Raw genomic sequence first — 24,099 nt, forward strand, 5'->3', positions numbered from 1 at the left:
ATTTATATTTTGTATAGAACACACATTCAATTAATTTAAATAAATAAAATGATAATAAAAATATGTGGTTGTACAACTTCTTTCAACTGATACCATTATCGGCCACCCTCGTGAGTACCCGATAACTTGAAATAAGTCCGGTTTAAAGCCCAATGCTGATACCTTGAAATCAGTACTCGTCAGTCCCTAAATTTAATGAAACAGAATGTAAATGAGTAAACTGGTTTTAGAAACTGTACGCTAAGACATGTAAAGTCACAGCAAAAACTAGAAAGGGTGCAATTACGGGGTGTGGCTAACTGAGTGACATCAGGATCATCTTTGTGTAAGTTTTGGCTTCCTGTAGCTATTTGTGAGTGTTCCATTTCGCATTCGTGTATTTGACTGTATCGCTCAATAATCTCCTCCTTTTATTCACTTCACTCAGGAGGTGGTTTATTAATATTCACTCGCAAACATTTTCACTGAAGCAACCCGTCATTGATATTTGTCAACTGTGGGTATGTAAAGCCCTTTGAGACTCTAGTGTGATCAAGGGCTATAATAAATAAACTTGACTTGACTTAATCCCCTTCGCTCCGGGCTGTTTTACTGGATTTTGACTGATTTTGCAAGGCCCACATAATATTGTGTTCTATTGCTATAAAAACATGGAACCTACCAAAAGAAAAATTACAGTCTCTTCCTTCATCAGGAAAAAAAAGGAGATTTCTGTCTGTTTCCGTTTTGCAGCAATTAGCATTAAAATATAGCTAAGTTTCATCATTATTCACAAATCTGTTTAAAACTGTGGGTAAATGAGCTTTGTTGCAACATGGCCCTGGTTGAGCTTTTATACTCTGCTGCCACCTGCTGGCCATTTTTGTAATAAATACCATTGCTTCACTATTCTCTTCAGTTCTGAGGCTGCATGAAAGCCTTCTATATGCTCTTGCATAGAAAACGTATAAATAAGTCTTTGGGTAATATTTAAAATAGAACATACTTATATGTTTTTGGGAGCAATGAGTTAAGCTTGTTCATATGTCAAACTTTTCCTCGCAGTATATGTATGACCAACCTGTATTGAGGTGGAGCCGCGCCCCGACCGTGTCATTGATCTGTAGTTGGAGTTTAGCATCACTCAGGTACAGCCAGAGAATTCTGTGCTGCTGCAGAAAGTTAAAGGTGAGCAGCAGTCCCTCCTCATTCCACGTCCGGAATTGTAAAACTATAACGACGAGCTCCGATGACCCTGCTATGCGTCCAGGCAACTGGAGAAAGCTCTGGGAGTCTGTGAATGTTACAGCCACTGAAGCTGGCTCAGCACAAGAAAAAGTCACATTGCCCTGAAAAGAAGAGAACGGTAGCCAGTGAGAACGCAATGTGACAAAGCAAAAAACAAATATGACCTTTTGGTGACATATGTCATTAGGCGCTCTCTGAGGAACAGGCTCTCTATGTTGTGCATTCTTTCTTTCTTTCTCTTTCTTTCTTTATTTATTTACTTTTTATAAAAGGTTTTGTACATTCATATACATCCATCAGTTGGAAATCTATCTACTTCATTTCTACTATGTATATTTTTTTCAAATTTTCTTTTATTTAGTTCTATTATACAGTGGTTAACTTCTTATACTGTTCTTGCATAATAGGTGTGAACAATTATTGTGTAATAAAGGTTGTATGATGGCAGCATATTGAGCTTCAAACAAATTATTTTTACATTACACAAAAATATTTTTTAGAAATTATTAGAATACATTGAGAAAAAGCGCCTAGTGGTATTAGCTGAAACCAGAAATACTACATCTATGAAAAAATCAACAGGCCATATACAAGATAAACAAGTCAATAACTATTTGTTTCAGCGGTTGTAGCACACAAAATGTGGCAAGATGCTAACTTACCAAGACAGTGACCTGAGGGTTGTTTTGTTTTGCCATGTCTATAAGGTTGAGGTCATTGTAATGCAAATTTTCCACACAGCCATTGAAATTCTTCTTGTAGGCGGATGACTTAAGTCCTGGACTTTGGACAGCTCCTAGACTCAACTGCATAAAATAATCAATGCAGAAAGATAACTTTAAACCGCAGGAGCTACATAAAAGCTCTTTTAATTAGTTGGATACATGACTTTGCTCAGGGATTGGAAGACGCATAGTTGCAGACTACCTTGCCATATTCAACAACAAACAAAATATTCATTCAATCCATTAATGTTTTACCGAATATCTTCTTCAGGAAGCTGGAGTCAACCCAAGTTGGTTTTAGGTGAGAGGTGAGGTACCAACAACCACTCACTTACGTTCACACCTAAAATTAAAGTTCAATGAACCCAAGACATGTTCTTAAATGTGGGAGCAAACCAGAGTACCCGAGGTGAACCATCATCACTGTGCTTCCCATAATCAAAACCTATGAGAGCTCCTTTTAAACAAAAAGAGTGAGAGGAATGTGTGTCAAAATGTGTATCTACTTTGTTGTGTATTTTTTCTCACCCAGTGAATATCCCAGTGACTGAGCTCATCTGGTATGACAACCTGCTGTGTATCTTTATCCACAGTGAGGCGCAGGTGGGGGCCAATTTGCACTAGCTTTACATGGTGCCATTGTTGGTCGTCAAGCAGACTTCCCATTTTTGTAAGGACATGACCACCAGAGGATGAACTCAAACCTGCAGGGTGGAAGACAAGGAACAGTGCACATCAACAGGAAGATATCAGAGATCAATTATCAATTGTCTTGGTGGGTGGGCACGGCCCCCTCTGGCCTGCCCATGGCGATGGGTGTGTTAAAACTAGGGGTGTTAAAATTTGTGTGTTTATTTTGAGTTAATTTAAAGTTCCTTTAACAGCTCTAATTTTCTTAATGCACAATTAATGACCGTCCCTTACTTGAGAAGCCCGTACTTGGGCAATTCCAGTCGCAACACAGCAAACACATCCACATCAAAATTTAGCAGTAATAAATTTAATAATAATGTCTCTATTTGTGGAGACTGGGGTCAAGTTGTATTTTACAATTTCAAAAATTTGCAGAATTTCAGAAGTTCTTAACCCCTTATTGTGTGGACATCCCACCGTTGGCAAAAACTTCAAAGTGTTATTGTAAAAAACAACAACTATGCTGATACTCCAAGAACAGCTTCGAATTTACTTTGGTTGTACCTTTTTTTGGGCGTTTTCAGCAAAATTGCCCTAATGATAAAGGGTTAATATGAAAAGAAAAATGCACTGAGCTGTCACCAAAGTGTTAAAAATGTAATTATGCCATCTCGTGGCAGAAAAATGACCACAACACAAATCAATATCACACTCGTTTCATACAGTACCTCTTTTTATTTTTAACTAAATTTTATGAATTATTATGAAAATATGTATAATTGACTAAAAGATGTAGCCATATTTCAATTAGTTTAACATTTTTTTTCTTACTTTTATGTAAACAAGTGTATGGAAAAAAAAATCACCCCGAGTTAAAATACTGTAGACCTCGTATAATATAAAACTCTTTGTCCAGATACCCAAGGTGACATAATTGGAAATAGTCAGATACTGTGTACAAAAAATATATTTTTACAAAACATGCAAAAATAGTCATTGTTTGCCTCTCAAATTTGGTCAGCAGCACTTTTCACACAAGCAATTTCCCATGAAGTACAGAGGCAGGACACACTCACCAGCTTGCTGTGTATTTATTTGCTACTGTGTATTACAACATCTCTTGACAGCCAAGAATTTATCTGAATTGGCAAGCGTTGAAGTACATTACAGCGAACTGACATTTTGATGAATGCAAAGCAGTAGCGAAATGAGAGTTTTGAAGAGAGGACATAAATCTAAATGAGCTAGTCATTTTATTCAACCTTCTTGGCATATTGCATGAAAGTGTTCGTTTGTCTCTGTTTTCCTGTTCTCATTTCTGTCTTTCTATGCATGCATGCAATCATCATTGGCTGGCGTACAAACAAACAAATGCCCTGTTTCGAAATTCCTAATGGACTTTTGTTTAAATGTCTGGGTTAGTTTGATTTCTATGCTAAATTTTGTTCCGCAGCCATCAAGTTTTCCTCATGATGTGACATGCATTAATGTTAAGAGTGCCTTAGGACTGAGCAGAAAATGAGGAACCCCTTAGAAGTTCTCATACGCTGCTAGCAATATAATAAATGTCTGTTTGCTCAGGATTTTCTCTCTCTCCGATCACTGGTGAGCTGACACCAGACAGTGTCTCTGGATGGATGCATCAAGCTATTGAGCTAAATTACACTGTCTGCTGTCTGTAAGCCCGTGGGAGAGTGGAGAAACAGATGTGGAGAGGGGCTCCGCACAAAGAGCATGCAGCTGAAAATTGCCAATAATAAACCTAACAAGGAGCAGGGACGGAGCTGGTGCAACATATGAGAAAGGTTGGTAAGCAAGGGTAGAAAGTATAGAAAGCAAACAACAATGCAGTTAAAGAAAGAAAGCTGTCAGGAAAGCAGAGCAGCAGATTAGAAAGCAGGATGCAGTCATACCCACTAAACATCTGACGCCCAATGGACCGCCTTTATAAGAGTGGCGGGGAAATGTATGGAAGTCTTCAGGCGAAGAAGGCTCATGAGCTTACTTTTACTTGTGAAAGACATTTATTATCTGTCCAGCAACTGACTCAGTTTTGCATACGTAACATTTTAGAACATATTTCATGTTTCGACTTTTTGAAGCACACACTATCTGAAGAATATTAATATTGATTTAATTAGATTTAATACTTCCATCCATCCATTTTCTTAACCGCTTTTCCTCACAAGGGTCACAGGGCACTGGAGCCTATCCCAGCTGGCTTCGGGCAGTAGGCGGGGTACATCCTGAACTGGTTGCCAGGCAATCACAGGGCACACAGGTGTGATTGTGAGTATGGTTGTTCATCTCTAAGGACAATTTGGAGTGTTCAATTAACCTGCCATGCATGTCTTTGGAATGTGGGAGGAAACCAGAGTACCCGGAGAAAACCCACGCAAGCACGGGGAGAACATGCAAACTCCACCCAGGAAGGCCGAAGCCCAGACTCGATCTCACGTCCTCTGCACTGGGAGGCGGACGTGCTAACCAGTCAGCCACCGTGCCGCCCAGATTTAATACTTAATTAATTAATTAATTATTTACTTACTTTTGCAATGTTACACAAAAAATCATCACAGTTTATAAAATTAAACAATTCACTATGTAACTGACTGACATGTTGCATGACAATAGTGTTTAAGAAAGACACAAATTTGTTCACAGAAAGTGGTCTCTGTTAAGAAGACATTTGTATTTGTTTAAAAAAAATACACTTACGTACTCACTATGAAGAAGACACCATTTTTAATATTTTGTTTCAGTGATTGTACAAAAAGAAACTATTTTCTCATTGAAAAAACATCAATTTATGTCTTGAGTAGTTTTATCATAGATTATCGTGGATTTATTACTTGACCAATATTTCGATAATCGCGGTATCGTCAAATCGTGAGATAATCGTTATCGTGAGCCTTGTATTGCATATCGTATTGTATCGTGAGGTACCTAGAGGTTCCCACCCCTACTCAAAAATTTACGTTTCGACGCATAGTCTATGTGGAAATTCCTTCTATCCTGCGTGTGGTATATATAGGCTCCACCTCTCTAGGCTCTCCCATATGTGCATTCTCAGAGGAAGTGGTCATGCTGATCTGCTCAATGTAAGTTTATTTTCTTATAGCGACATTTATACTTTGCGTTTCAATGCTGTATTGTGATCTGTCACTAGCATTATCATTAGCAGGAGGACCTGCTGAGCTCCGTTATTTTTTAGCCATACGGCTGAAAAATTGTACACGTTTAGGCTGGGCGCCATGCTAGGTGCTAGGAGCTATAGCTAGCCACACACCGACGCCACCGCCGGTCTTCATTGCCACTGTTTACATGTTTCAGGATACTTTGGTCAAGTAATTATTCACCTCTTCAGATGCTCTCCTTTTCAGATGTATGCTAAAGCAGTGTGGGAGGAGGAGGGAAGGTTGCCATTCATCTGGACCGAACCATCCGATCGACACTTAGCAAAGCACACATATGGCTTTAAAACAATAAACCAATTGTAGCAAACTGGATTAGTACGCTATTTTTTAAAATTTCTTTATTGAGCATTTTCATGCATGATTTCACACTATTATTTTAATCATTTTATATGATGAATATAGGCCAACAATTTGGTCTACATAAAGCGCCAAAAGTTTTGAACCAGATTTCGGCTTTGCACAGACGTTTTATATATGTCACTAATCTACGTTGAAATGACATTGACGAAATTACGTAATCTGATATTGCAATCTGCACCCAAATGTGACGTCTTTTCTACGTTTGCCAATTACGTAGAAACGACCTTGTTTCTACGTCGGCTTGCTCAGTGGGTAGTGATATACTGTAAATGAGTTGGGTGATGTCGTGTTTTTCTCCCTCTACCATGGCAATACATCACTGCATTGTCATAACTTGTCATTTCTTTTTTCGTGGCAAATGTATTAATTATTTTTGCCCTCTTCTAGCCAGTTTAGCAAAGCTGACAAACAGATTTTGTCATGGAGGGAAATGTGACGGGCATCACACGCTGATAACAGATAAGATCTCAATAAAGTGGAGTGACAGTAGCTAAAGCCACCAGGGAATTAAAACTCCTCCCACGCCGGGTGAATTCAGAAATAATGTAGTTTAATTTTCTTGTCAGGTTCTTTTGCCCGTGTGCACAGGAGATTTTAACAGAGGAAATAGAAAGAATCGTACTGTTGGTGATTCTATGTCAAGTCACACGCTCTCCCCAGTGACACCTATTCAGTTTGCTTGATTTTTATTCCATTAGTGACTTATGATGTCAAATGAAAGAATTTGAAGTTTGAACCTCCTTGTCCAAACAATTTTCAAGTTATAGCCCATCAAAGTTGGGTGCAATGCCCATTTTTGGCATCCGGAAATTGCACACCAAATTTTGGACCATATTTGGAGGCCCTCATCTTATATTTTAAGGTAGGTACAGATCGCTATATATATGTATTCTGGTCGTGTCTATTAGAATTGACACTTAAAAATAGGATAGTTCTACTATGATTAGAAATATTAACCCTTCAAACGTGTGTGTGTGTGTGTGTGTGTGTGTGTGTGTGTGTGTGTGTGTGTGTGTGTGTGTGTGTGCGTGTGTGTGTGTGTGTGTGTGTGTGTGTGTGTGCGTGTGTGTGCGTGTGTGTGCGTGTGTGTGCGTGTGTGCGCGCGCACGGGTTTATATCACTTCATTGGGACCATTTTCTGGGTTTTTAGTATCATTGTGGGGGCCAGGTGTCCTTGTGGGGACATTTTGGTGGTTCCCATGAGTCCAAACCTCTTTTTGATGGTCAACACTTGATTTTAGAGTTTAGGTTTGAATTGAGTTTTGGTTGGGATTAGGCTAAGGGTTAGGGTAAGTGTCTAGGAAATGCAATATGTCAATGAGATGTCCCCACTAGAAATATAAACCCAACATCTGTGTGTGTGTGTGTGTGTGTGCGTGTTTTATGATGCAATACTTCTTTCTTCTTCATTTGTTTTTTTTTTTTTACATTTTGGGGGTCCATAAATGAAAATGTTGGCATTTCAACTAATTTATCATCATATTTCAGAACTGTACTATGCATTTAGAGTGCTACATGGCATTCAGGCCTTTGGTGATGTTATAGGTGGGCTCCAAATATGGCTACGGATCAAAATTAACATTTAGACCCCCTGCTTCAGGCCACTAGTTGGCCATGTGAGCATATGATGATGGGAATGTACCTTTTACCCCATCAACTGTCACCTTTCATCAAAATTCTGAGGTAATAAAAACTTTGATCATCAACTCCTTCGGAAAATAGTTCAACTGTTTATTTTTAATTGAATGTTTTATTTTTATTTTTAAACTATTTATTCATTTTTCCGGTAGTAAAAAAAAGTCACCCCCACAACCACCCCCACCCCAATGATTAAATTGATAATTTGAAACATTGAAATATGATATCAACACAAAAGTTTGACCAAACGACATGATTCATTCAGAAATCATTCGTAAGTTTCGTAAATTGAGAATTGAACCGCCACAACTCCAAGATTCCAGGACTTAATGAATATTCTGTAACATGTTTTAATACTTTGATGGTGATTTTTAGAACTATAGAATGTGTGAAATCAGATGCAGTACATACTACCCAATTATATTATTCATGATTCTTGTCAATTTTGTGCTACATTCAGAATAAAAGACAGAGCTACAATATGTCTAAATTGTGCGGTGAAAGAAGAATGTACCTTGTTGGTGAAAGAGCAGCAATTTTCCTTTTTCCAAAGCCAGACTGAGGCTGTGATCTCCCTTTCCCTCAGCATGGAGTAGGATTCCAGAATTCTTCAGGGTTTTCAAATTCAGAGAAATGGCCATCGGGCTAAACCGAGCACTAAGCCTGTATAGCACACTGCTGCTGCCGTCAAAGTTTGCTACATCAGATGCTAAAGAGTTCAAACAAAGAGCAACATCAAAACAATATTTTTGCCTACTGGCACACAAAAAGAAATCACAAATAACAAAATGATCATTAAAAAAAATTATTTGGATCCGCTTATAAAATTTTTCCAAAAAAAAAGGCATTGGACCTGAAAACTTTAATTGAAGGAGCAACAACAATACAATATTCTGTATAATCATAAATAAATACTGTAAATTATGATATTAACCATTTAAAAAAACAAAAAACTTTTTAGTACTGTAATCCAAAAAATTCAGATGCTACCATTAAAAATCCACTGAAACCTTTTAAAGAGAAGTTTTTGGTTCACAGACGGCACAAGGGAACTTCAAGATAGTGATTGATTCTATTACATTTTATATTATAGAATAATCAATAGTTGAAATCCTGAAAAACAGATACACTTGTAAGTGCTTTTACGCGTTTAAAATAGTTAAGTTTGGCATCTCAACCAAACTTGAAACTTCAAGAGTCCCATCATTCTTACTCCAGAAAAGTTTTGAGTAAACCTTTGCCAATTGTAGAATCTTTTTGGACATCCCCCCAACACCATCCCACCCCATCCCCTCTTCAAATACAAGTAGCATCTCACTTACGCTACATACCCAGTTGCCATTAGGTGTTAGCAAATTTCTTAGTCATTCTAAAGTATTTCTAACCATGTAATAAATTATATCTACCGCATCAAGTGCAGTAGTAGTTCAACACTGTGACTTATTAAAGCAAAGATATCATATTTATTATGTGATGATCAGTCTAATTTAGCTAGAAGCCGTAAAAATAATAATCCACATTATTTTCTGGAAGTAATATGCATAACCTAGAATTTTGATCAGACACGACAGGACACTTACCGTAGTGACATCCGTATATTTCTAGTCGAAGTCCAATCCTCCCATTCGGGTTCCAGGCCAGAGGGATGAGGCGGACTAAACGGGCTACCACTGTTTGTTCAAGTTTGTACTGGACCACAGTGTCAGCGTTGCTGTTGCCTGGCAGAGCCTGGTAAAAACATTTGACACACCACAAAGAATGACGTGGCCTGAGGACTCCGCCTCACAGGTGGTCGGAGTAGTCAGGTTTGTAGAATGTACAACACAAAAAAATGCATTTTCTTTTAAAAACAACAGGCACACTATATTGAAAATTCTCATTTTCAAATATCAAAGTCAAAGTCACGTTGAGTCACTTAAACACCAAGTCAAAGTCATTTTAGCCAAGCAAGTTGCATACCCTCAAACTGGCTCCAGTCAAGTCACGTGACTGGACTAGAGATTTACCACATCTCTGGTAAATTGGGTCCTCAGAGTGTAAATCCAGCCTAAGTATAATCATGCTGATCACTCTTCCCCTATGAGATCAATGACTCCATAACCCTAATAAAGCCTCGTTTCCACTGCAGGTATCTACTCTACTCTACTCTACTCTACTCTACTCTACTCTACTCTACTCGTTTTTTCTGGTAGCCCAGTTCCAAAACATGAAGTAATTATTTTGGAGGCCAATGATTGGTTCGAGACATGTCGTCATCAATGTGCAGCTGCGCAAACCACCACCCCGAGAAAACAGCTGCCATTAACGATGAAGAGAGGACAACAATGGCTTCCAAACAGATTAATGCTTGGACTTTTGAGGAGGTGCAAACCTTTTTAACATTATTGAATGCAGTCTTCTGGTTGCTGCAATATTCATTTGATGTCTTCAGGCTGAAATAAACAGGCACAAACCATTGTTTGCGCTCTCCATTGTTTTTGCCTGTGTGTGCAGTGCACGCTACCTGCGGTCGCTTTAGCATGACATCACTGGCAAGGTGAGGAGGGGCTCCCGGGTGGTGGCCGTGGCAGTGGAGACGCACTGCTTTTTGGTGTAGAGCCAAGTAGAGCAGAGCAGAGTAGAGTAGAATAGGGTAGATACCGTTGGGACCATTTGGTTAGTGTGATAATGGTCTCTAAAATGGCAAATACACTTAGCAACTGTGAAATGAGACTCTCAGGTCCGTCCGTCCGTCTTCTTCCGCTTATCCGGGGTCGGGTCGCGGGGGCAGCAGCTTTAGCAGGGAAGCCCAGACTTCCCTCTCCCCAGCCACTTCAGCCAGCTCATCCGACGGGACCCCAAGGCGTTCCCAGGACAGCCGAGAGACATAGTCTCTCCAGCGTGTCCTGGGTCGTCCCCGGGGCCTCCTGCCGGTAGGACATGCCCGGAACACCTCCCCAGGGAGGCGTCCAGGAGGCATCCGAACCAGATGCCCGAGCCACCTCAACTGGTTCCTCTCAACGTGGAGGAGCAGCGACTCGACGCTGAGTCCCTCTCGGATGACCGAGCTTCTCACCCTATCTCTAAGGGAGAGCCCGGCTACCCTGCGGAGGAAACTCATTTCGGCCGCTTGTATCCGGGATCTTGTTCTTTCGGTCACGACCCACAGCTCGTGACCATAGGTGAGGGTAGGAACGTAGATCGACCGGTAAATCGAGAGCTTCGCCTTTCGGCTCAGCTCCTTCTTCACCACAACGGACCGATACAGCGTCCGCATCACTGCAGACGCTGCACCGATCCGCCTGTCGATCTCCCGCTCTAACCTACCCTCACTCATGAACAAGACCCCAAGATACTTGAACTCCTCCACTTGGGGCAGGACCTCCTCCCCGACCCGGAGAGGGCACTCCACCCTTTTCCGACTGAGGACCATGGTCTCGGATTTGGAGGTGCTGATCCTCATCCCAACCGCTTCACACTCGGCTGCGAACCGCTCCAGTGAGAGCTGGAGGTCACGGCTTGAAGAAGCCAACAGCACCACATCATCTGCAAAAAGCAGAGATGCAATGCTGAGGCCACCAAACCGGACCCCCTCAACGCCTCGGCTACGCCTAGAAATTCTGTCCATAAAAGTTATGAACAGAATCGGTGACAAAGGGCAACCTTGGCGGAGTCCAACCCTCACCGGAAACAAATTCGACTTACTGCCGGCAATGCGGACCAGACTCTGACATCGGTCGTACAGGGACCGAATGGCCCGTATCAGGGGGCTCGGTAACCCATACTCCCGAAGCACCCCCCACAGAACTCCCCGAGGTACACGGTCAAACGCCTTCTCCAAGTCCACAAAGCACATGTGGACTGGTTGGGCGAATTCCCACGCACCCTCGAGGATCCTGCTGAGGGTGTAGAGCTGGTCCACTGTTCCACGGCCGGGACGAAAACCACACTGCTCCTCCTGGATCCGAGATTCGACCTCCCGACGGACCCTCCTCTCCAGCACCCCTGAATAGACCTTACCTGGGAGGCTGAGGAGTGTGATCCCTCTAAAGTTGGAACACACCCTCCGGTCCCCCTTCTTAAAAAGGGGAACCACCACCCCGGTCTGCCAATCCAGAGGCACCGTCCCCGATGTCCACGCGATGCTGCAGAGACGTGTCAACCACGACAGCCCCACAACATCCAGAGCCTTCAGGAACTCCGGGCGGATCTCATCCACCCCCGAGGCCCTGCCACCGAGAAGCTTTCCAACCACCTCGGCGACTTCGACCACTGAGATAGGGGAGCCCACTTCAGAGTCCCCAGACCCTGCTTCCTCAAAGGAAGGCGTGTTGGTGGAATTGAGGAGGTCTTCGAAGTACTCTCCCCACCGGTTCACGACGTCCCGAGTCGAGGTCAACAGCACTCCGTCTCCACTATACACAGTGTTAACGGTGCACTGCTTTCCTCTCCTGAGACGCCGGATGGTGGACCAGAATTTCCTCGAAACCGTCCGGAAGTCGTTTTCCATGGCCTCACCGAACTCCTCCCATGCCCGAGTTTTTGCCTCAGCGACCGCCAAAGCCGCATTCCGCTTGGCCAGCCGGTACCCGTCAGCAGCCTCCGGAGTCCCACAGGCCAAAAAGGCCCGATAGGACTCCTTCTTCAGCTTGACGGCATCCCTTACCGCTGGTGTCCACCAGCGGGTTCGAGGATTGCCGCCACGACAGGCACCAACCACCTTACGGCCACAGCTCCGATCGGCCGCCTCAACAATTGAAGCGCGGAACATGGTCCACTCGGACTCAATGTCCCCCGCCTCCCCCGGGACAATGGAGAAGCTCTGCCGGAGATGGGCGTTGAAACTCTTTCTGACAGGGGATTCTGCCAGACGTTCCCAGCAGACCCTCACAGTACGTTTGGGCCTGCCTGGTCGGACCGGCATCTTACCCCGCCATCGGAGCCAACACACCACCAGGTGGTGATCAGTTGACAGCTCCGCCCCTCTCTTAACCCGAGTGTCCAACACATACGGCCGCAAGTCCGATGACACGACTACAAAGTCGATCATCGAACTACGGCCTAGGGTGTCCTGGTGCCAGGTGCACATATGGACACTCTTGTGCTTGAACATGGTGTTCGTTATGGACAGTCCGTGGCGAGCACAGAAGTCCAGTAACAAAACACCACTCGGGTTTCGATCGGGGGGGCCATTCCTCCCAATCACGCCCCTCCAGGTCTCACTGTCATTACCCACGTGAGCGTTGAAGTCCCCCAGTAGAACGAGGGAGTCTCCAGGGGGTGCGCTCTCCAGCACACCCTCCAAGGACTCCAGAAAGGGTGGGTACTCTGAGCTGCTGTTCGGTGCATAAGCACAAACAACAGTCATGACCCGTCCCCCCACCCGAAGGCGGAGGGAGGCTACCCTCTCATTCACCGGGGTAAACCCCAACGTACAGGCGGCTAGCTGGGGGGCAATGAGTATGCCCACACCTGCTCTGCGCCTCTCACCGTGGGCAACTCCAGAGTGGAAGAGGGTCCAGCCCCTCTCGAGAGGATTGGTACCAGAACCCAAGCCGTGTGTGGAGGTGAGTCCGACTATATCTAGTCGGAACTTCTCAGCCTCGCACACCAGTTCGAGCTCCTTCCCTGTCAGAGAGGTGACATTCCATGTCCCCAGAGCTAGCTTCAGTAGCCGGGGGTCAGACCGCCAAGGCCCCCGCCTTTGGCTGCCACCCAACTCACTGCGCAGCCGACCCCTTTGGCCCCTTCCACCGGTGGTGAGCCCATGGGAAGGGGGACCCACGTTGCCTTTTCGGGCTGTGCCCGGCCGGTCCCCATGGGTATAGGCCCGGCCACCAGACGCTCGCCTTCGAGCCCCACCTCCAGGCTTAGCTCCAGAGGGGGGCCCCGGTGACCCGCGTCCGGGCAAGGGAAACGAAAATCCAATGTTTGTACTCATCATTGGGGTCGTTTGAGCCATGCTTTGTCTGGTCCCTCACCTAGGACCTGTTTGCCTTGGGTGGCCCTACCAGGGGCATGAAGCCCCGGACAACATAGCTCCCAGGCTCATTGGGACACGCAAACCCCTCCACCACGATAAGGTGATGACTCACGGAGGTTACTCTCCTGTTTACACTGTATATTGTCTTTATTTTCTCCCCTCTTCTGTTTTTGTAAATGGCCTAATGTCAACTCTCAGGTTGACATTAAAAAAGACCACACAAATAATGCATGGGGAGTATAATAGTGTCCATGTGCCATACAATTATTCAAGCTCATGACCTTTGTTTCTAGCCTCTTCTTCTCTTGAGTAGAGTGTTTGATAATGTGCGCATGGATGTCTGTTGAGTACAAGTGATGTGCTGCTCTGTGGCTGAAATTTGCTTATCTGGTAGTGCGTAATTGTCATCACAGTGCCGTTTTCAGCATTCTGAAGGGCTTATCTGTCTGGGCAGCGCAGAATTAAGTTGACCAAATAGCTCTGAGTAGCATCTCATTTAGTTTTTCACAGCATTTTTGGAGAGATGAGTGCCCTCTGACAAGCCTTCAGTAAGACAGGTCGAGGGTTAGAGCAGTAAAATGAGCAAGAGGAAGAATCACAGATGAAAGGAGATTTATTAAGATACCATCAGCTACACAGCAACGAGAAAATGTGATTTTAAAGGTTAATAGGATTTTTAGAACATTATTTGAAATTATAAATCATTGATTTTTTTTTTTTGCGATGCTCAGAATCATTCACTCATGTCGCACTCTAATCACCATGATTTCTATATTCATCAGTCATCAGTCAGTTTTGAATCAACAACCTCTGAACTGTGAGGCAGATATGCTAACTCAGCCACCATGCCACCCCCATTATTTTATTTTAATTTTACATTTTAAATAGAAGCAGCACCAAATTCGGTAAGCTCTCAATAAAATTTGGCATGATTTAGGACGCTTACACAGCATTGAGCTAGATACGTTGGGGATATTCAATTGGTTGGTTGAGTGAAATGTATGTCACCCTTTGTTATTCAATGGAATTAAGTGAATAGCAAAAGATCCATTACAAATCTACTGAGGATAAGGAGGAAAGAAGGATTTTAAGCCATGTTTCTTGTTTACAGTTTGTCACAACATACTGCACTTTACACTGTCACGTTTATGTTCTTTTTTCCTGAATTAATTGGTGTCTTGCTATTCATCACAAATGAAAGCTGATCAGAATTTACCAATCCAAACAGTTGGTGAAATAAAGAGATCTAATTACCCCAAAACTGTCTTCTTGACGATGCTGTTTCCAATTGTGGCCTGTGTCGCTAAACATCAACAGGTAGGCCGTCAACCAGTCAGAGCTGCCATAACGTCCCTGAGTGGCAACAGTAGTGATTTGTGTCCTCCTCCCCAGGTCCACCTCCAGCCACTGGTGTCTGTCTGAGTTGAGAGGAGACCAACCACCAGCTCCTGCAATGAGGAAAATGTATCACACATTCGCATGAGATAGACAGCAAGGGGTTGTGAAGAGGCAGTTAAAGACAGTAAGGAAGCTTGATTAGAAAGAATTGCACTTGTTATTTGGCAGAGTTCAGAGGGTTTAAGAATAACTGTCACATAGGTCAATGGCAACATTGCCAAATGCCACTCACTATTAGTTCTGTACATGTAGTAAGTAAAATATACAGTACAGTAAACATTTCCTGCTTTCTGCCGGGTTGCTACATGGTGCTCGTCGGAAAGACGAACTCTATTGCTTTGTGATCCCCATCTACGTTCTACGATTTTAGCTTTTACTTTTTGGGAGACTATTTTTAACGTTTGTGAGAAAAACACTGCACAGTCAGATGAAGGTAGAACAACTGCTTCCACATAAACACTAGGGTTAAACAGCAGCTGCAGCATGTCAGAATTCCTATTTTTAGCTAGTAATAGATTGGATCACAAGAAGGACCACTCTTAGCGGGGACAATGGAATACGATGGAAATTCATGGGAAAACTTGGATGACTGAGATTTCGCAGACGACCATTGCTGTCATCAACCAAATAGCAAATGCAGGAGAAAAAGAACAGGCTAGTGATGAGTAGTGTTTCAGTAGTGAATGGACAGGACTGAAAGCCGATATCAACAAGTACAAGATCCTGCGAATTAATACAAGAAACACTTAGAGAATATTGGAGGAGGGCCAAAAAGTAAAGGAAGTAGACAGATTTCTATACTTACATATGTAACGAAGATTGGAGGCGGAAGAGATTACCTTAATAACAGGCTAACTATTTGTGACAGTGAAAACAGCATCAAGCTCTAACAACATCAGTAGAGCAGGTAAACTTGATTGTATAAAGATTGTATAAAACGCTTAATGGTTGTGTCTAAATTCCAAGATGTGGAAGATGAATGAAAGCGAAGACAAGTTACCCTGCCCGCAAACTGAACTCTCGCCGTATTTGTTCACAAATACTACAATAATACATGTTGTACTGCTCCTGCTGATACGTTCGCAACCGACCTTTTTTAGGTCAGACCAATCAGGCGTTGTTTAGGGCGGGACAATATAATTTGGCAATCAATACTTAGACCGGTAGCACCTAGTTGATATGATTAAAATAGTCCGATTGACGGACATAAACCTGCTTCAGTTGGAGCCCAGTCTGTGTATTTTTTCCAGGTTTTGCGTCATTGTGCACTCGCTGAAAGAAGGGCATCATCATTGACGAGAATTGATGATTGACTGAAGTGCCCACCTCTGTTAATTGTTGACTACGCCTGAAAATGACGATGCACCTGTTTTTATATCAAGCACTTGCCTACCAAAATAGGGGCTTTGGTCACCACAGTGTCATGTGCGCATGGCGTGCGTACGCGGCAGCATTGGGGGGCCGTGCCCGCCCTGGCAGTCAGCTGTGCCCGCCCTGGGTTGGAAGCTGTTTTGAGAGGCCTCACCAACTATCTATTCTTCCTATCGGTCACGTAACTTGCGCCTTCTGTGTCAAGTAACGCATGGCGTGCCAGCCAATTACGTACCTCCTTTCAAGTTTGGCTAAAGCTAGCCAATAACAATCGGGATCAGGAGGGGCGGACGAGTGGGGGTTGGGGAGACGCGCATCAGCAAATCTACTTCCTGGTTAGCAAGCAACAGACTTGCCGGTGTCAAACCGGAGAATTTACGGTGCAAAAATGTTGCGTTTCACAACAGTACTTGACTATATTTATATTTTTCACATGTATCAGTGGATAGTTGCATAGGTGTCAAACTCCTCGAGGGCCGGAGTCCTGCAGGTTTTGAAGGTTTCCCTCTTCTAACACAAGCTAATTCCAATCAGCAGGATCGTTATCAGGCACAGCTGATCATATATCAGCTGTGTTGGAGAACGGAAACATCCAAAACCTGCAGGACTACAGGCCTCCAGGACCGGAGTTTGACACCTATGGTTTATAGTGAAACTTGTGAAACAAGTGAAAGAAAATAACACAAAATAAAATGTTGAATTTTTTTAATATAAGTAGGTAAGTATACAAGTAAATAAAATTAATATTAAAAAAATTATAACGACATAGGGAAGTAAATAAGTAAATAAAATAAGTATCAATAAAATACCACAAAATACAGAAGGCACCATAAAACACTGAAACGAAGTCTCATGTGTCATGGTCTGTGTTTTGGTTTGTTTTATTGGTCATGTTTTCCTAGTGTGTCTCCCTTTGTCAATGTCTCGTCAATTTTTGTCACGTCCTCCTGTGCTTGTCATCCCGGTCCCTGGTGTTACCCAATCAGTTCCCCAAACCACGTGTCTTGTGCAGGTGTCTCGTTACTGCGTGTATTTAGTTCCCTGCTCCATGTGTTTGTAGCATTTCACAGACTTGGAGTTGCTACAATGTATATCTCTAAAATAAACAAAAATTTGTTGGTATATCCCACCCGGAAAATTCTCTTGTGGAATAAATGTCCGTGGTGTAATGCATGCTGGTGTCAGTCAGCTTTTGTGTTAGGAAGTATGTTTTGCCTGTTGAATTCATCTTAGCTACTAGAGTGGGTTATCAGACTCCCTGGTTCAATCCCTAGCTCCTTGTGAAGCTGTGCCAAAGTGTCCTCAAGCAAGATTTGCTGTCAGTATGTGATCTGTTGTTAAGCACGTTGAGTGCTTGGTAAAGTAGAAAATCCATAATAACATCCTGATGCACCAACACATTCCACCCAATGCAGAACAGTCCTTCTACAACTGGCACTTGTTTCTTCCAGCTGCCATCAGAGGTGAATGGGGATTATTCATTACAGCTCCCAGTTGACAACTGCCTCCTTGCTTTATATACTAACATCTGTGTCATGCAGAACTGATTGCACAATATTCAGTAGGCAATACCTCAGCTAGCTTTAGCTCGTTTGTTTACACTTGCTGCAATTTATGTATTCTTCATTCCTTTTTTACTGATATAACATTATGAAACCGTTAAAGTATTAGCTTACCCGGGCTGTTTTTATTTGAACAAATTGCTGGGAGAAAAAAAGGCTAGACTGCATGCAAACTATAGTAGTCTCTCTTACTGTTGGATGTGCTTTCAACAGGAGTATACATTGTAGAAGTGTAACAATCAATCCATAATCAAATTAATCGATCTTTATTATTCATAATTTAATCATCCCTTCTGCAGTGTTTTTTTCCCCTGACAATGTTGTGGGCCAAACCAGTTACTGAATTGTAATTAATTGATGCAGGATGGAAATCAACATGTTTTTTTTTTCCTGTGCAATTCATCAATTAATTGACAAAATAATCCACAGATTAATATTTTTAAATAAATAATCATTAGTTATGACCCCAATATATTGTTATGAAAAAGTTATGTGATCCCATACAGATGGAGACGGACAGATATATTGATGTTCACAACAAACATTCAACAAGATTTATTATAAAACTCCACAATTGTATGTTGTCCTGGTCTTTTCAGACTTTCACTTTTTACTTGGCAGAATTTTTCATAAATTATTAACCTGGGGGCTCTGCTGCCTCAATCAGATGAAAAATAGTTGAGTCAGCTAACAGAAGTAGCCAGCCAGACACACACTCCAAAGAAAATTAGTCCTAAAACAGCCCTATTAGGTTTTTGTGTTATAAGCATTTTTTTTCACTCAGCAGTGGCAACTGGATCTAGTACTGTACTGAGTACTGAGTCCACTGCACTGGACTCAAATGCAAAAACAATCTTATATGTCAATTTTGCCTCTTTCGTCAGGTTTATTGTAATAATTAAGGACTGTTGACATGTTTTGATTTTTAAAACGGTATTACACATGGATCTATTTGAATAAGAAGCCTGCTAATATTTTTCCCTTCATCTGTTAGCGATACCATGACATATTGTAGATGTCCCCCATATACCAAACAAGCACTGTTTCATAATGCAGTGCTATTTTCAATTCCCATTTAATGTCCCAGTCTCTTGATTTTATTAGTACTAGTTGTGTTTTGTCTGCATGTCTGTGTGTATGTCTTGCTGAAAGTTCTTAAACCTTTAAAAATGTTAAGTGCCATTTTGTTTCTGTTGCAAACTAACTAAATTGTGATTGATTCAAATGAAAATAGACCAAATTAGTCAAAGGGCATCGTCTCTTGCTTCAGTATCACCAGCAGCAGAGTCCATCATACACTTCCTGTTCATTAGGAGAGTAGCTTAAGGCCGAAGCTAATAAGTGCCTCAATAACAGACAAGCCCACTGACAGCACAACAAGAGAGAGCAGACATCCTTGACCTTTGCTTGTTACAGCTGAGTTGGAGACGGAATTGTAGAGAAGTTAGAGAAAGACAGCAACTTCCAAAGACACCAAAATAGAGACTGAGATAGACAATACATTTAAATGAACGCAACAGAATGTGTTTGATTTTATTTAAAACAACTCTTTGCTATTTCTCTTTCAATTGATTGACAGCCTTGTGGACTGATCAAGTGTGCTTGTAAGGTACAGCTTAAAGGTTGGCTTGAGTTTACCCCAATTGCTCAAAATGTATTTAAGTGTATTTTGGACACAAGGTGGTCCTCATTAAAGGTGCTTCGTTGACATTGTATCACATGTTGGGGTGTTCTTTGATGCCCTTGGGTTGATCATTCATGTACTTTGATTGAGCTGTACTCCGGACAGTGGATGAAACACTATGCTCACTTCATTGTCTCCAAAAGAGAAAAAAAAGTTCCCCAGAGGTCAGGAAAAAGGAAATACAAGACAACTGAGACTCACATATCCTGAGGATAAAGCTGACAATGATAAACATGACTTTCACACATGTGGAGTGGCACATACTTCTTTGAATCTATTTCCTGTGTTTTCTTGCACTCCATTTATGTATACGCATATTACTCGTGTGTGTGTGTGTGTGTGTTTTTTTCTTTTCTTTTTTTCTGCAGAATATCCACAATGTTTGTGGAGTGTATTGCATTGTGAAATAGGGGATTGGGCATCTATAAATACAGTGTTGTTAAGAAATGCTGGTATTGAGTTATTTATCACTCAGACATTAAAAATATAAAGAAACAATGTTGTGATTTTGATTGGTTGATTTGAATGTAATCTGCAACAGCCTATTACACCGCAAAGTAGGTTTAAATCGTGTGTGTACGTGTGTGTACGTGTGTGTATGTGCATTTTCGTGAAGTGAGGACATTTTGGCTGGTCCTCACAACTCAAGACCTCTTTTGAGGGTCAAGACTTGGTTTTAGAATTTAGGTTTGAATTGGGTTATGGTTGAGGTTAGGGTAAGGAATGGGAGTAGGCAATAATTTTTCATGGTTGGGGTTAGGTGAAGGGGGTAAGAAATGCATTATGTCTATGGCTGTCCTCACAATTATTTAAGTACAAGTATGTGTGTGTGTGTGTGTGTGAGAGTACTTGTACATACTATATTGTGAGGACCATAATACGTCTTTAACCAACAGATTGAGGACATTCTTGTGAAGTGAGGACATTTTGGCCGGTCCTCACAACTCAAGACCTCTTTTTGAGGGTCAAGACTTGGTTTTAGAGTTTTGGTTTGAATTGAGTTATGGTTGAGGTTAGGGTAAGGAATGGGGGTAGGCAATCATTTTTGAGAGTTGGGGTTGGGTGAAGGGGCTAGGAAATGCATTAAGTCTATGGATGTCCTCACAATTATATAAGTACAAGTATGTGTGTGTGTGTTGGCAATATACAGTATGTCACTCTGTTGACCCCTTAAACAGCACCTGCTATAGCTGGTCATATTTTCTGTAGGGCTGAATAATTCAGTTACATCTAGATATAATCAAAATATTAGTGGTCATCCTCCATTATTTAAGGTATTTTGGATGTTTAAAAAAAAAACAAAGCTGCAGCGAGTGTGGAGTCATGCTCAGCCAAAATTGCAACAAAGAAAGACAGAAAAACATTATGTTCACCCTACATGACATAACATGTTTACCGCATTGAACAACATTATGGGCGGCATGGTGGCGCACTGATTAGCACGTCTGACTGCGTGTGTTTACTCCGGTACTCCGGTTTCCTCCCACATACCAAAAAAATATGCATGGCAGGCCGATTGACCACTCCAAATTGTCTGTAGTTGTGATTGTTGGTGCAAATGGTTGTTTGTCTATGTGTGCCCTGCGATTGGCTAGTGACCAGTTCAGGGAGTACCCTGCCTCCCGCCAGCTGGGATAGGCTCCAGCATGCCCGTGACCCTCGTGAGGATAAGCGGATCGGAAAATGGATGGATGAGCTCGCCAGAAAAAAAAAGGAAAATGGATGGATGGATGAGCAACATTGTAAGTTGTGAGAGGCCCTGTCTGCAGCCATGATTAATGAGCTATTGTTTCTCTCAAAGAATCTGTGCAAATTGCACTCAACCCGCATATGCACGCTCACAGTTTCACGTCCCACCAGTTAGCATAAAATATGTAATTATTGTTAAAGCAGAGCTGCAGTGACATCTCTAGATTTTGACTACTGACTGACAGTGAGCTCTAATCAATAAAACTGCAGTTCCATAAGATGTTCTTATTTTTCCAAAAATTGCTTCGTTTTCAGTTCCCTGAACCCTTTGTTCTGCAATGTTGAGGTTTCGGATATCAATATGGAGAAAAGAGCGTAAGATCATACCGTTCATCTCTAAGTTTACTGTTGGATAAGTTTGACATAATGATTATGGCCTCTATTTTTTGTGGCCTGGCGCACGTGCTTTCGGCGTAAGAATTTGTGCGTCTCAATTTTTGTCTGTATGTGCCTTTTGACTGGATGACAACCAAATCATTTTGCAATGTGTCTTTCAGCCAAAGTTGGCTGGAAGAGGACCCAGCTCCGCCCAATCCTGATGAGGATAAGTACTTTCATAGAAATAGATGGATGGATGATCAACTATAAATTTTAATCTGGAAAATTTATATTTTCCAGATTAAAATTTTCAGTTGATCATCCATCCATATTCTTTGTATAAGTGGATAAAGCAAAATATAATAATAAAATAATGAATTTCATAGCTAGCGTTTTTTTTTTATTATTGTGCATATGACAACAAAACATCATTAATCTTGAAACTTTAATATGCCTCACCTTGATGACCCCAAATTGAGCTTGGGAAATATATATTAGACATTATTTCAATAAAAGGGATAAAAGAATCACTTGAACTTAAGAGAGCAAGCAGAAGTGGTGTGGTTTATAATAGATACTAAACATCTGATATTTAGGATTTTGATGAAACATTATGCTTGAAATATAAATGTTGAGTAAATGTACTTATTTTCTTTCCACAATAGCTATTTGATAGACTTAATATGATTAACTCTAAAATGTTAAAAATGTTTTTTTTTGTGTGTTTTTTAATGTAATATTTTTTTTAATGATGATGCTATTATTCATTCAGTATAAGCATGCCTGAAGTCAAATGCAGCATCTTTTTTCCCTCAGTTTGGTTGGTATCATGCATGACTATGACCCTTTTCCAGTTATCAAACATGACCATAATTGAATAAGATGGAAGAGCAACTATTAGGTAAGAAGGGTACCGTAACCCTAACCCTAGCTGACTCTGAAAACCTAACCCTAATTCTACCCTTTAGCTATTGGAGGTGTTGACATTTAACTGTTTTAATTTATATTTTAACTGTTTCAATTTATATTTTAACTGTTTTGAATTTAGTTATACTGTGTAGAAGTAGATATTACTATGTTAACTCAGTCACCAGACTTGTAGGAGAGGATGTGATAAGGATTGCTTTGATCTCATCTCTGTTTGAAGTCTCCTCTCTGTTCCCGGAACAACAGAGGGGGCTGAAAGTTTCTGTGACTTATCGGGAGGATGTTGAGGTGCTGAGCGCTTCTGCTACTCAGGTCGTCCTGTCGTAAAATCTGATAGGGTCCAGAGTCTCTCTACATCAAAGACTCTGGTCGGGAAGTCCTGTTTTTTTGTCACAACTCTGCTAAAGGTTCAAAGGAGAGCGAAGGCGGGTCTCAATGTAAGAACTTTTGTATAAAGATACTACAGATTCATCATGTAACACACACTGGAGCTGATCACCATTTTTAGTGAGGTTGTCTTTTAAAAGCTTTTAAAATAAAAAACTTGCAAGGAACTTCTTCATCGATCTCATTTATAATTTATTTGAACACGTAATAGATTACAAAATCCAAGTAATCTATCAAAATGGTGACCCCGACGATTTTTTGACGATTTCCAGCTGTGGCGTTAATGGACGGATGGAATTTCTGGCGCCATATTAATTGAACGGTAAGTGGAGACATTTATCCACGTAGAGAAATTCTGTCTGTTTGGGATCGCTATAGCTGGTGTTCGTCTTCTGAATTGGCTAAATTGTATATGAGATCTGAGTGAACAAGTATTAGTGGAGTTTGAAGTCGTTTTTTTGGTTACGGAGGGACGCGAAGTCCTTGATTTTGGATTTTCCTACGACATTTGAACTAGACGTACGTGGTGACGGTCATTGTTTACGGAAGTACCGTCACGTTGGATTGAGCGCTGCTGAACTGAGACAGCATTAAGAGGACAGGTTGAAGCGAACGGCTATGTTTGTTTTTGTTGTTTATTTTTGTTTTGTTGTGTTTAGCCGCTTGCGAAGTAATCGGTAGATCTAGATATATTTATTATTTAACGAAGCCATGGTGTATTTTATTTTGTGAGATCCGTGCACTTCGGAGATATTTGTGTTCGTCTGTGGTTATTTTTATTTTTTGGAGGAGTGATGTGCAACGTTGCTGAATAAATTTGACCTGTTGAATTGTGATACCATTAGTGAGACGTCACTGACTTGATAATTATTAGATACGACTTGAATATAATTAATATACATTATGGAGGACATTTTTGACCGTGACACCGAGTGGTTTGACCTGGATGTACTTCCGGTTC

The 24,099-nt window shown here is 41.7% G+C and overlaps 1 protein-coding gene across 3 annotated transcripts in view; it reads right to left on the minus strand.

Moving 5' to 3' along the window:
* LOC144062957 (contactin-associated protein-like 4) overlaps positions 1-24,099 on the minus strand; it is a 118,104-nt gene that overhangs the window by 69,120 nt on the left and 24,885 nt on the right. For all 3 annotated transcript variants that reach the window (XM_077584788.1, XM_077584787.1, XM_077584789.1), the window contains 6 exons: positions 14,997-15,190; positions 9,361-9,508; positions 8,295-8,489; positions 2,481-2,656; positions 1,890-2,033; positions 1,061-1,328 (listed from right to left, as the gene is read on the minus strand). In XM_077584788.1, coding sequence (XP_077440914.1) covers positions 1,061-1,328; positions 1,890-2,033; positions 2,481-2,656; positions 8,295-8,489; positions 9,361-9,508; positions 14,997-15,190 — 1,125 coding nt within the window. The remainder of the gene's footprint in view (positions 1-1,060; positions 1,329-1,889; positions 2,034-2,480; positions 2,657-8,294; positions 8,490-9,360; positions 9,509-14,996; positions 15,191-24,099) is intronic.

This window comes from Vanacampus margaritifer, chromosome 13, assembly GCF_051991255.1.
Source record: "Vanacampus margaritifer isolate UIUO_Vmar chromosome 13, RoL_Vmar_1.0, whole genome shotgun sequence".
NCBI lineage: Eukaryota > Metazoa > Chordata > Actinopteri > Syngnathiformes > Syngnathidae > Vanacampus > Vanacampus margaritifer.